This window comes from Mastigoproctus giganteus, unplaced genomic scaffold (assembly GCF_048544385.1).
Source record: "Mastigoproctus giganteus isolate SK-2022 unplaced genomic scaffold, ASM4854438v1 scaffold_15, whole genome shotgun sequence".
Lineage (NCBI taxonomy): Eukaryota > Metazoa > Arthropoda > Arachnida > Uropygi > Thelyphonidae > Mastigoproctus > Mastigoproctus giganteus.
In genome coordinates, this window is record NW_028328292.1 from 1,088,290 (window position 1) to 1,103,072 (window position 14,783).

Genomic DNA, 14,783 nt, shown 5'->3' on the forward strand with positions numbered 1-14,783 from the left:
GTCATAGAGCTGATGTTATACATATGATCTGAAAGATAGTAACTGAATTTCAAAGAAATCTGTGGTGATATACACACAATGGGAGAAAAAGTCATCGAAGATAAGAAAGATTTAGGGATTATGAACAAGCAGACACAAAGTGTTCCTTGCATTGTGATCAGGTGTACTATCATTGATTGATAGGACTTTTGCTAGCATGGTAAAGGAGGTTATTATTCCTCTTTATAAAACTTCAGGTTTGGAGGCCTCATTTAAACAACAAACAATTTCTACAGAGGAGCCAAAGAAATGCCATTGGATTGGCTGGTAATGCTGAGAGTTGCCCCCATGAGGGATATCACAGAAAATGTGGACTGCAGCACCTGGGGAATAGACACCTTAGGGATGACCTGATTGAGGTATTTAAAGGAATATATCACCCTCATTCATTTTGCTTATTCCTTAAAGGATTAAGCAAAATGAATGAGAGTGGTATGTGGCAGCCAACAGCGTGAGGATATTAAATGTCAACTCAGCTGTAGAGCAGATATCATCATTGTAATGGGCCTTTATGAAAGTTTGAAGAATAGGGTAGATGCCCTTGAAGGATTTAAATTTGGGGCCCATCAACTTTTCAGATGCCCACATCAATGCCAGACCTTGCACTTGATCATCAGGCAACACAGCATCTCTAAGGCAGAATGCACTGGTCCTACAGGAGCTAGTTGTTGCCAGTGACTCTATTGATAGGGAAACGGGAAATATATTGGCAAAAAGGATAGGTTGGTGGAACAGGACCAGGGTATGTCTGCCAGGGGCAAAAGTAGATTATGCTGTAGAGCAGATATCATCATTTAAGGGCACAAAAGGTGATATTGTTGTACATTGGCACTAATGATTTTAAGAGTAGACATCTGCGGACTTACTTAACAAGTACAGGTCAATGTTAGAAAAAAAGTCACAAGTTAGTGTTAACTTTGAAAGTGTTTCCATTTCTGACCAAACACAATAGGAGGGAGTATATGTTGAGAGCTTTGTCAATCAGTTCAGCCCTGGAGAGATTGTGCAGTGCTCATGGGGTAGAAATTTTCTTAGCATGGTCTGTGCTTGTTAACAGGAGAGACTGCTTCTACAAGGATGGGATATACTTAAATGGAAAGGGTGCAAGAATATTTGCTGATGCTATTGAGGCAGTCTTAGGTAGGTTGAAAAACTGCTAGCTTAGGGAGATACACAGACTAAAAGATTAACAATAGCTGCAGGCAGAGGTGAAAGTGATCCTTGCACTGCTTCTACTGGAATGAGCAGTAGCCTGGAAAGCAAGGTGCTGGGTATTTCAAGGATGCTGGGAGTCATCATGGAACAAGTAAATTATAGGTCTGTGTTAGGATAACTAAGAGTAAGAAAAGGTGCATGTATACTTGTATGTACACAAATGCTAGGAGTATAGTAAATAAATTTGATGAATTTGAAGTGTTGGTCAAGTCATCAAATACAGATATTGTTGGGAAATCAGAGATGTGATGTTACACAGATATAAGGGATGCAGAATTTGAATTTTGGGAGTACAATGTGTACAGAAAGAGCAGACAGGATAGGAAGGGAGGAGGGGTTATGCTGTTATAAGAAACATATAAAATCTAAGCTACTGCATCCAGTTGATATGGTTGGCCAGTGCAATGTTCAGTTAGTTTTATGTGAAATAAGCACTGAGAAAGCAAAAATGAGAGTAGGAGTGTGCTATAGGTCTAATGATGCTGATGTGTACAATGAACAACTGTATAGATAAATAAGTTGGGCCAGTAAATCAGAATGTCTTATAATGGGGAATTTTAACTCTGCAGATATTGACTGGAACTTGTGGATTGGTCACTTGCACACTAGCAAGACTTTTGTGGATTTATTGGATGACTGTTTCTACAGGAGCACGTTCGATAGGCAACTAGAGGGAGTAATATTCTTGATCTGATTATCAGCAGTGATTATTCGTGCATTAAGAATCTGAAAATAAAGGAACAACTAGGTGGCAGTGATCACAATGTATTGAGTGACTTAAAGATGTAACTACCGTCAGGGGTAAGGTTCCCCCCCCCCTAAAGGTGACTATGGTGGTCTTAGACAGTTTTTAAATTCTATACAGTGGAACCAACTGATGACGTTACCAACACAAATTCTAAATGGGAAGTGTTCAAGGAATTAATCTTGGAAGCTACTAGGCCTTTTATACCAACTAAGAAATACTGTTCAAGGTTTAGATGGATGTCAGAGTTCAAGGCCTAAATGGATGTCAGATGAACTAATGAGACTCATGGCAGAGAAGAAAAATGCATAGGATGCATATAAATTATCAAGTAATTCAGAAGCTTATGGTAGATATAAGCTAGTCTGTAATAAAGTCACAAAGGAGGCAAGCAAAGGCAAATTATGAGAAATCTTTGGCAAAGGATACAAAGAAAAACAACAAGGCCAATCTTATTAATCCTCTTCCTCTACATGGAAGAGGATTAATCAGATTGGTCCACTTGATATCAATGGTTTGATTGTTGATGATCCTGCTCAGGTAGCTGATAAACCGAGTGGGCGTTTTGCATTTACATTCACACAAGGAATTCTCTAGGGAAGTGGAGGCCAGAAGTTTATCAAACTCTAATAGGGAGCTATATATTATTTTGTAATTACTGAGAGGAAAGTGGAAGAGAAACTGTTGAAGTTAAACATAAGGAAGGCATCTGGGGTGGATGGGATCTATCCAGGTATATTAAGGGAGGCAGCAAAGGAGATAAGCAAACCCTTAGCCATAATTATGAGTGCATCCTTTGATTCAGGGGATGTCCCCACAGACTGGAGATGTGCAAATGTATCCACAATTTACAAAGTGGGATCAAAGGGTGACTTGAGTAATGACAGACCTGTTAGGCGAACCTGTGTTCTAGAGAAAATAATGGAGTCACTGGTTAAAGAAAGCTGCTAAATTCTGCCATCTTTCAAAATAAAGGATAAATAATGATGCTGGGTGCAATGGAAATTTGAAAATACCAAGGTAGATAGGCTTCTGTAAGGAACAAAACTGTCTACACATTTCACATCAGGTTATCATTTGAAGAAAACTCTTCACATTTTAGAAGGAGAAAAGAAAGGTTATTGAATACTGTAAGCATTCTCAACCAAAAGGAACTTGAAAGAACTAAAATTTTTTTTAATAAAGTTTGGTAAAAAGAAATAGACCAATGTTTGATATGGATTCACTTTTACAGCTACAAAAATTAAACAATGTAACATTGTTTCCTGATTTATTGCTATTCAAATTGTTGAGCACATCAGCAAAGAAATTAATATAAACATTTTTAAGAAAATTATGAGTGAAAATGCAAAATTCAGCATAATAATCGACGAAGCTTGGGAATTGCTAGCAAAAGTGACCTAATAATTTATATTAAATTTGAAATGAACTGTGTGATGAACCAATTTTTATTTTCTTAGATCTTTTGAATTAGCATCAAAAAGGCAGTAACAATATAAAAAGCTTTTATATATTGTTTCATTGCGTTTTGTTAAAATTTAATTGCGTTTTGTTTGACGATGCCAGTGTTATGTTAAGGGTTAAATCTGTTGTAGCAACCAGGCTTAAACAATATTTTCTCAATATAATTAATCTTCCATTGTTTAGACCAGAGACTATAAAAGACACTGCTGTCTTTTATTAGATGATGCCTCAATGATGCAACAGAAATTAATTATTTTTTAATGTTTTTAGACCAGAATTATTCTGTACATTGCCAATCTAGCAAAAATCAGTATGAATTAAAATCTACACTACAAAATCTTGAAACTGAAATGATTAAAATTGGAAGAGTTCTTAAAACTAGACAGGAATTGTGTAGTTTCCCTTGCTGTTTGTTGAACATATCCTACTTTACACTGAGGGGACAGAAATCATGGGATACCTACCTAGTAACGGGTAGACCACCTTTTTTCCAGATAAGGGCAGTCACACGGTAACAGGTTGAGTCCACTAGTTCACAAAAGCATTTCACAGGTATTTCCATCTATGTTTGCTGCACTGCTGTCAATAATTCTGTTGCATTCCTGGGTGGAGGATCCAAAGCTTGACCAGGCCTTTCTACAGCATCCCAAAGATGCTCTACAGAGTTCATGTCCAATGAATGGGGAGGCCATTCCATGGTGGTAAAATCTGCAGTATACTCTTCGAACCATGTTCTAGTCACCACGGCTCTGTGGGGAGGTGCATTGCCCTGATGGAAGAGTCCATTGCCCTGTGGGTGAACGATGACCATGAGGGGATGCAGATGGTCTGCAAGGATGGACACATAACCTGGACTGTTCAGAGATGCGTCTAAACGAGGCACCTCCGTAGCCAGGTGGGAAGGAGCAGCAGTGCGTAGCATACACTTCTTGATTAGTCCGGGGTTTGGGCCCGTCACCACCAAATATTCTGGAGCAATATGGCCTTAGTTGCTAATGCTCAAAAACCAAATAACAAACAAACAACAGCATCTAAACGTACCAGAGGTCCCAACATGTGCAGTTGAACACGCCCCAGACCGTTACTGGCCGTCCACCTGCCTGAACAGTTCCTTGTTGACATGACGGGTGCATAGCTTTGTGCAGTTTCCGCCAGATACACAGCCTCCCATCCACTTGAAATAACTGGAAATGAGATTCATTGGACCAGGAGACCCGTCTACAATAATCCAAGGTACTGATGTACTTTCGCCAAAATGAGGCATAGAGTCCTGTGTTGTGGTGTTAGCAATGGGACACTGCTAACACCACAACTGGTAGGTTGGTGGCTTTCATAACCTATTGATTGCCTGATATTTTTGGTGGAGACATTTCTGGCACCTCCCTTGTTGAAGTAGGCTGCAATTTCTGCCACTGTCGCTCTCCAGTTGGCTGAAACAATGCAAGACAGACGTTGATGGCCATGCTCATCCACCACCTTTCTCCGCCCACAGCACTGCTGCCAACGATGAGATGTTATTCCAGATTTGCCATATTCCCGATGCACTCTTGATACTGTCAAAAGGGGATAGTGCAATTTCTATACCACCTCTACAAGAGAGTGACCCATGCATCGGGCACCCACTATCATCACTCTTTCAAAGTCGGCTAACTCATGACGTTTATCCATACTGACACTGAATTACTGTCTATGTGAATGCACCTATATATTTGCCAAGCGGTGGGTATGTCCACTAGCGAGAGGGATGACAGAATCATGTTAACCAGGAACCAGGTATCCCATGAATTCTGTCCTTTCAGTGTATATCACAATTTTTAAATGAATAAAGAGCATGATGGTTTAGCAAGAAACAAAAATTTCATAAAAGATTTAGCATTAATTACTGACATTTTAACTAAATTTTTACAGCTTTCAAACACACCACTATCAAGAGAAATTACAATATATAAAGCGGACAAATTCATTAAGTATGCACTCAATGCCATAAAACAATTAAGAAATGATAATGGTAAATATGAGGCAATTGTTTAAATACTAACAAGTTAAATGAAGTTTAGTCAAATACACGGATGCTTGACTTCTAAAGTGGGATCATATAAACTTTAGAAAGGATTTCTATAAGAACAAGTTACTTCTAATGAATTTTTAGAGCTCTTTAACATACTCAATCGAGATTTGTGGAATTTAGAAAATATTGTTTCTCTATGGAGAGGAGAAAATAAACTGAAAAGCCTTGGTAAGATTTTAAATTATGAAATATTTAAATCATTTTAGAGATTTTGTCGATATGAATATAGAATCAAAAAATCAAAATCTCCTATCAAAAATAACAAGAGCAAAAAAAATTTAAACACAATTGCAATCAATAGTGCAGAAGCAGAAAGAGGTTTTAGTCTTATGAACTGTATTTATAGTAAAAAAAGGTCTAGGCTTACCATTACTCACTAATTTTTTTTTTTTTTTAATGAAAAAAAAGGATTTAAATTTGGGGCCCATCAACTTTTCAGATGCCCACATCAATGCCAGACCTTGCACTTGATCATCAGGCAACACAGCATCAACACAGCATCCAAACATGAGAGGTATTAGAACCTATAGTACTTAGTACTGTGCGTGGGTTGGAGGTTGAGAAGATATTTGTTGACATTAGACTTGAACTTCTGTAGATTGTAATTTTCAGGAAATATGTATGGACGAAGGTTGAATGAATAAACAAGGAAGATGAAAAGTTGGTTCTGTGAGTTTGAAATTGGACATGTTCGGACTGTTTTGAAAGAGAGAGCGGGAATTATAGAAGCCAATTCAGAAGAACAATGCCCATGAGACAGAGAGTGGAGAGACTCTATTAGATGAGTAATTAATTAACCTAATTGCCCTATTCTGAATGGAAACTAGAAGCCTGAGAGAGACTTTGGGGGCATCGCCCCAGATGTGGGAACAATATTCCATGGTAGGGCGATTTGTACAGAGTGAACAGCTGTTTGGAAGAAAAGTAACGCCGAGAGCGAAAGAGAAAACCAAGTTTTTTAGATGCAGAGGAAGCAATATTTGTAATGTGCTTGTGCCAAGAGAGATTAGAAGTCAGGGTAATCCTCAAGAGAAATATCATCTTGCCTAGAAATTGGAGTGTCACCAAAGATAAGTATAGGAGCAGAAGAATCCTTTTTGCAAGAAAAGACAGGACTGACTTTTGGGATTGAAATCAACCAAGTTGTCTTTGCCCCACTGGAGAATTACCTGGAGATCGGCATTAAAGGAATTGGTAGCGGATATCTGAGAAGTTGAAGCTGATTGAGCAGGGCAAGGTTTCTCAAAATGGAAAGTGGAATGCAATGTGCTATCATCAGCAAAACTATGAATAGGATTTCCAGTCAAGGAAGGTCATTAATATACAAGAGGAAAAGAATGGGGGAATGAACTGAACCTTGGGGGACAACAGCATTAGTGGAGAAGTTAGAAGACAGAGAGCCATCTACCATCACCCTCAGTGATCGATCAGAGAGAAAACTGAATAACCAATTACAAAAAACAGTTGGCAAATTATAAGACAGAAACTGTTTAGAAGACCTTTATGCCAAACACAATGAAAAGCCTTTGATATGTCAAGAGCAACTGCATGCATTTCACCAAACTTTTCCACTGAAATTTTTCATACATGGGTAACATAAGCCAGAATATCACCAGTGGATCGACACTGATGGAATCCATACTGCTTCAACTTCTCGAACATCCACAACAAATTCCTTAAATGCCGATCTCCAGGTAATTCTCCAGTGGGGCAAAGACAACTTAGTAGATCAGATGGAAGGTTTCTAGATAGTTTAAGAGTTGGCAGTTAATTGATTTCTTGACTACTTTTTAGGATATCAGCAAATTTCCAAGCAGAAGGAAAAACACCTTTGGAATAAGAAAGTGAAAAAAGGAAGCAAAGAACAGGCCAAGTTCAGGAGCACAGGTTTTGAGAATAAGTGGAGAAATACTGTTGGGACCTGGAGTTTCTTAGCATCAAGATTCGTCAAAATCCTTCTGACATCCTTTTGACGGAAAACCCAAGGAGATATTGAATGGAGCGTACTGGAAATGGTGGGAGGTGTTTTACCAAGATCATTAATACATGAGAGGAAGAAAAATGGGATGCTAGCAGGTCAGCTTTATCCTTGGCTGAAGTGACAACAGAACCATCTGGTTTGGACAGAGGGGAGAGCAGAGATGGGCAAAAGTTGCGGCCAATAGCTTTGGCAAGAGACCAGAATGCTACCATTAGGGCAAGAAGCAAGTTTTCTACTCTTAGCCTGTTCAAACTCTAGTTCGGACTGATTAATAACTTCTTTACAATTGTTGCGAGCTTTGGTGTAGGCAGAAAATGAAACTGAAGAATTGAAAACAAGCCAATTATGATATGCGACATTCTTCTCTTGAACAGCCTTAGCACATTTATTGGAAAACCAAGGTTTACATAAAGGATAAGATTTTAAAGTGGAGTGTGGATAATGGATTCTATTGCTACAAGAATAATTTCACTGACATGATCTGAGCAAATGTTGACTTCAGAAGTTTTGAAATAGCAATCCGACCAAGGAAAAGAAATCTCGCAGGTCATTCCGTTTTGCATTCTTATAATGCCACGAGGTTAGGAATAGCCATGAGATAAAGACTCCATTGGAGAAGAGACAATCACCAAGTTGTGATCTTAGGTGCCTAAAGGAGCACTCACTTTGGCCTTGGAAGGGTTGTTTGCAAAAAAAGATCAAGCGTGTTGACCATATGGTTAGGATTGTCCAGTATTCTGGTAGGTAAATGAACAATCTGTGCAAGGTCATTAGTAATTGCAAAAGCCTCGGCATCTTGACCAGCTGGGTCTGTGTGACTAGAAAACGGAAGCCAGCTGGAGTTGTGAACATTAAAATCACCAAGGAAAATTACTTCACTGTTAGGAAAGTTGGACTGGAGAAAGTCAAGTTGGAAATAGAGGAAGTCAAAGAGTTCCAAGTGATTAGTGGAGTTGGGAGAAGAGTAGAGACAACAGATAAATTTGATAGAATGAAGTAGAGAGATTTTAAGCCAGAGAAGATCGAAAAGAGGAGATTCCAAATTACCAAGTCTCTGACAGTGAATATTATTATTATTATTGGCCATATGGTGAAAGGAAGCCTGAGGCTTATGCTGCACCAGCGGGAAAAAAAAAAAAAAATTCTGAATTACCCTGAGAGAGAGAGCAAGAGCAGAAGTAGAAAGGAATCACAAAGAAAGAGAAGAATGATGATATCCAGCTCAGAACCCTGGGTGTGCCAAGCCCATACTCACCAGATGTGAGCCCCTGGGGATTACTTGGAACACACATATGCACAAGTACCACCTTTAAGGTGAAAGGAATCATACAGTGAGTAATTTTGGCAACTGAGATGAGCAGTGGTTGAATTAACCGATAACTGAGATTCTGTCAGAAAAACTACATGGGGTTTGGCAGACTATAAGTGGAAATGTACATCATTGAGATTAGAACTGGGATCACGTATATTTGTAAAATGAACTAGGAAGTGTTTGGGAGGTTTAGATCTTTTTGCAGATAAGTTTGCTCTATTAGTTTTGATTGTTACAGACTGCCTGGACTTCGCCGAAATTGGGTCCACATGGCTTGGGTGTCACCCAAATATCAGTTCCACCAGTGTTTTAGATTCCCAAGTAGCAAGTACAGCTTGCTGGCATATCTGATAGAATGTCTGCGACAGCCTCAAAGACCAATTTATCTAATTTAGTCACAATTAATATGTTGGAGAAACTGGTAGATCAGTGGAACGCGAAGTACTATGTTAAAGGCTGGTTAAAACATCATCATTCAGCTGTAGATATGCATTGTCAAAGATATTAAGAAAGTTCATAAACAGAAAAACAAATGAGATTATGGAAATATATTGAATAAACTATTCTTCATTACTTTGCACAAATTGTATAAAAATATTAATGTATAAAATGCATAATTACTCTAATGTATAAAATTAAAATAAAATTAAATACAGAATACCTAGCTTAGCACGGCTTCAAACAGCACGGGTTTCACTATAACACGGTTTTTAATTAAGTTTAAGTTTAATTCGAAAATTTACTGTACATATTAAAGCTCATTCAATAGCCTAGACACATACTATACATATATGCTGCATTGTTGTAGCCTAGGTATGCATATATATATGTTGCAATGCCAACTCTATTGTCTCACGTGCACATGTGCCAATAGCTTCCCTCAGGCAGTCAGTGGCAACATGCAACAGTGTTCAGTATTCTTAATTCCATCCTGATGAAATGAGAGCTTTTCATAATTTCATAACTTCATTTCATAATTTATTTTTACCCCTTTAAATACGATCGAAAATATATTTGCATATTGGCTATAAATCACCGCCAACAACATGCATTCTGTTTGGCAGCATGTTTTGCCCCATTTGGAAATGATTTCAGTGGTTTTGAATCACAAATTCAGACAATTACCGAAGACACTGTGAAGATCGATAAAGACTTGGGATTCGAAACTTTGGACACTGCCAATGTACGTAACTGCATTGACTTACATGCAAATGACTTAAATGATGCAACTCTCTTTGAAATTGATGAGTAAACTGCATATGAAGAAAAGGAAAACAATTCTGAAGTGGCACCAAAAGAATTTTCAACAGAAGAATTGGAGAAAATTTTTTTGGGGATTGACATGGCCTGTGAGGCAATTATGAATGGAGATCCAGATGTTGAACATAGCATCAAGATACGACAAATTTTACAAGACGGGGTTCGATGCTACAGACTTGTGCACCGAGAAAAAGAAGAGACAACTTCGCCAGCCTTTTTTTTATTGAAATACCTAAATAAACAATAAAGATTTTTTCTCATCTCTCATGATGTTTCCTTTTCATTAATAAAATTTTTGTAATATTTTTTAATTAAAATCCTTTTAATTGGCTATCAAGTGCAAATTGTTTATAGATTTATTATAATTTGTTTATAGACTGTTTCTCTGGTATGCATTCAATTAAAACCCATTATAATTATATCTCAATCAGCATGGTTTCACATAACACGGAACAGTTTCAGTACCAATTATCAGTGCTGTGTGGGATATTACTCTAAATGGATATTCTCACTGTATGCAATTTATCAATAAATACCAATTTTACAATTCATATTTTACCCCTTAAAAATTGCTTGCAGCAATTTTACAATCATGTGAGCTGGTTCTTAAAATTTTTTCAGCTCACCATTGAGTACATTCTCTAATTTTTTATAAGCTCAGTTCTGGAACTTTTGGGACAAAGCTTGTTGTTTCGAGAGCATGCTGTTTCAGTCTCATTTATTTATCAATTCTTTATATTTAATGATTACACTTGGTGGATAATGTTGTTTCATTAATAAAATAATTGAACCATTGTTTTATAGATATTTGTGTAACTACAGTGTTTCCATAGCTTCTATTAAAATATATAATATCGGTGTAGATACACCATAGTTTACCCATAAATTAAACTACATATATTGTGGCTACCTTTACAAGATACCAGGTATTGCACTACTTCAAATAAGTATCGCTTTTCTAGTAGAGAAGACTACTGTTATTTATTCTTAGTGGATACCACCACCCAGATCACTGTTTCAAAGCTGTTGGCCTATCATTGGTGGGTGGGCAGGTACCCTGATGATGCAAATATGCCATCACAGTTGCGAAGTGGTTCCACAATATGAGAGATGCCAAATGGTGAACAAATGATAATGTATTTTAAAGACGAAATGCATAGGGCATAATAGCATATGGGGTTAAATAATTATATAATATCGGTGTAGATATATCGAAATGGTGCCATCTGGGTGGTGGTATCCACTGAGAATAAATAACAGTAGTCTTCTCTACAAGAGAAGCGTTACTTATTCGAAGTAGTGCAATACCTGGTATTGCATTGTGAAGGTAGCCACAATATGAGATACGATTAAAAAGGATGCCTTTGCACTACGTATGTAGTTTAATTTATGGGTAAACTATGGTGTGTATTTACACCGATATTATATAGTTATTTAAACTCATATGCTATTATGTCCTGTGCATTTCATCTTTAAAATATATTATCATTTGTTCACCATTTGGCATCTCTCATATTGTGGAACCACTTTGCAACTGTGATGGCATGTTTGCATTATTAGGATACCTGCCCACCCATCGATGATAGGCCAACAGCTTTGAAACGGTGCTGTCTGGGTGGTGGTATCCACTGAGAATAAATAACAGTAAGAATAAAAGTAAATAATAGAATAAAATTAAGAAAATAACAATGAGAATAAATAACTCGTTGTGAAGGTAGCCACAATATCAGATACAATTAAAAACGATGCCATTACTATGTATGTAGTTTAATTTATGGGTAAACTATGGTGTATCTACACCGATATATAGTTATTTAAACCCATATGCTTTTATGCCCTGTGCATTTAGTCTTAAAAATACATTAAATATATATATATTTGAATTTGAATATGGCTCTACAATTTTTTAATAATTTAATAACAAACTGACCGTAACAGAACTGCATCCTAGAGAAAACAACTTCATTCACTTTTTTTCCCCCCTCTCCATAGGTTTTCAGCCATGTCAAGCAAGTCCGGGATGTCATTACACAGGACGGAGAGACAGCACAACCAGTACTATCAGTTCCTTCTACAGTAGCATGTATTCCGAAGCAAGTTCTCAGCGACTTAGCAGCCATATATCTAGTCGCAGGGGTAGTGAGGCATCACGTAGTATTCAAGGCATTCATTCTCCATGTGATCCTATATCCCTAGGCAGTTCTCGTCGTTCTAGTGGCATCAGCAGTATGTCAGCTTTACCACCTAATGTTACTGCTCATCTGCATCGCCTTCACTCTAAAGCCTTAGCATCTCAACAAACAGGGAAAACTCTTTTAGGACAGAATCAAAACACAATTGTAACAGATGATGGAGACAGACAAACCAGCCTTTCTGCTGGAACACCACTTCCTGCAGAGTTACCTAGTGTGGTAATGCGTCGAGCTAGTGATCCATTACAATCTGTAGAGAAGTCTGGTCGGATTGCTAGAGAAATTACAAAACAGAGTTTCAGTAACTTTACACGGCTGCCTCCAATTTCTCAGTCACGAAGTCCTGCACAAAGTAATAATCATTCTTATCATCCAAATGAAGAAGTAGCATCTGCTCTTGAAGAATTAGAAGAGGATAAACCAATTGAGCAGAACAAAGATCTAGTCTTACCTGATGATATGGTTCACTACCTCAATCAGGTGGCTGAGAAAACTCGCTGTCAGGAAGAACAGTATGGTGAGAGGCCACCTTCACAAACAAGCCATGCCATATCTAGTGTTAGCCAGTACATTGAAATTCAACAACAAGGCAATAGAACACTCTTTCAACATCCTCCTCAGAGCCAACATTGTGAACCCTATACACAGCACTGTAATCATTTTTCTGCTAATAGCAATTATAATTCATTGCCGCATCAACAGGGTAATAGGCAGAACTTGATTCACAGTTCACCATATTCTAACCAGTATCAGAGCAACCTTATAGTACAGAGAGCTAGCAACAGTTATCCAAACCAACAGGACCATAATTTTCAGTCATCAGGACAACAATGGCATTCACAAGGAACGCAACAGACTTCTGCACCGAACACATACTTTAACCATCAATATCCTCAAAATGCTGAAAATTCTCAGTTTTCAAATGAATCTTGTGCCATAATGAATCAAAATCCACTACTATATAATAATATAGCCTATTCAAATCAAAACCAAAAACTTATCCCTCAGTCTCAGCAAAATTCATGTACATCATTACGTAGTGCTGTGTACCCCTATCCTCCGCCTCCTCCTCAGGGACAAAATTTGCAGCCAATCAACAGACTACAGAAACAGGAATATAGTGGTTCAGTCACTGGGATGCAATGCAATCAGTCTGTGACTAATGAACAACACACAGGCACAATGCACCAAAGTCAAGTTGGACTTGGACAGCTGGAGCAACAGCAGAAGTTTGATCAGCCAGTAACTGGACTACAGTTGGTAGATTTCCAACACAATCAAACTTTATCTAATGGGACTCATACAGTTGCATCACATCAGTATAATACATCAGCTGTGCCTAGTAATTCCCAACAACAGGACCATAACATTTTAATGGTAGGTTGCCATTCAGTTGATACGCACTGTTGTTCTCAACCCCCATCTAGAGCACAAGGACAGTTTAGTGATTCTACACTCAATTCAGGGCACTATTATAACCAAGAAGTTCCTCCGCCTAGTATACAATCTTTGCCTTCAGGTAGCAGACAAAAATACTTTTGTACACAAAAACTTAATAATGGAATGCAATCTTCCAGTGTGTCTGGTCAGTACAGTAACTCTGTATCTGTTAACATGCAATCAGCAACAGCACAAAGCTACTGCTGTGGTCAGACTCAGTACTGTAACCAACATGGAGCTGGACAGTCTATGTCTCCTTCTAGGTGTCACAACTGTTCCAAACAGCAACCAGAAATTCAGTGCCAAAACGTAAGCCAATCTTCACTATCTGGAATGCAGCCCGAAGCATATCAGAGAACTTTAGAATATGTACAGCAGTGCCAACAAATGATGGGAGGCAAAAGTCAGTCTGCACATGATGTTATTACTTTACCAAGTGCTAACTGTCAGCAAATAGATATGTCACCTGGTTGTAACACAGTTACTAGCAGCACAGACAGGAAAGAGATAACAAACAACAAAACGTTGAACTGCAGTTCGGGACACACATATTCTAGTAATGATTATGTATTAGTCAGGAACTCAGATAAGACCCATACGCAGTCTCCTCTTCTGTCAACAAATAACATGGTTATTAATGATATGAACTCTACCCTCACATCGTTAGTGGAAGAAACAAGGTACTTACAACTTCTACAGTGATCATTTCATATATGTAAATACTGCTCGGTATTGTACGGTGCATATGTTTTGTATTATGTCAACTAAATACTTCTATATATATACTTCTCTATACGAAAAGTCTATTTTTTCATCAACCTACTCGGTATGAGCATGCTGTGACTACGTGTGACTGAAAAGTTGTTTGCAACTGTATACTATAATGGTCAGTAGAAAAGAACTTTGTACATAAATGATTATGTAAAGCATACAAAGGCTTGTTGCACTAGGCTGTTTGTCCCAGTTCTGAGAAAAGTGTACACATACCTATATTTTCATATTTCATGCAGTAATATTTCCAGTCACAGAAACTATATTTCTGGTTTCAAAGAACCAAAACAACAAAC

At 37.8% G+C, this 14,783-nt stretch overlaps 1 protein-coding gene across 1 annotated transcript in view; it reads left to right on the plus strand.

The window, feature by feature from the left end:
* Nucleotides 1-14,474, plus strand: part of LOC150074899 (transcription activator GLI3-like) — a 331,720-nt gene extending 317,246 nt beyond the window's left edge. Inside the window, exon 14 of the mRNA XM_090389398.1 lies at nt 12,077-14,474. Within this exon, the coding sequence (XP_090245524.1) occupies nt 12,077-14,418 (2,342 nt within the window). The 3' untranslated portion in view covers nt 14,419-14,474. The remainder of the gene's footprint in view (nt 1-12,076) is intronic.
* The last annotated feature ends 309 nt before the right edge of the window (nt 14,475-14,783 follow it).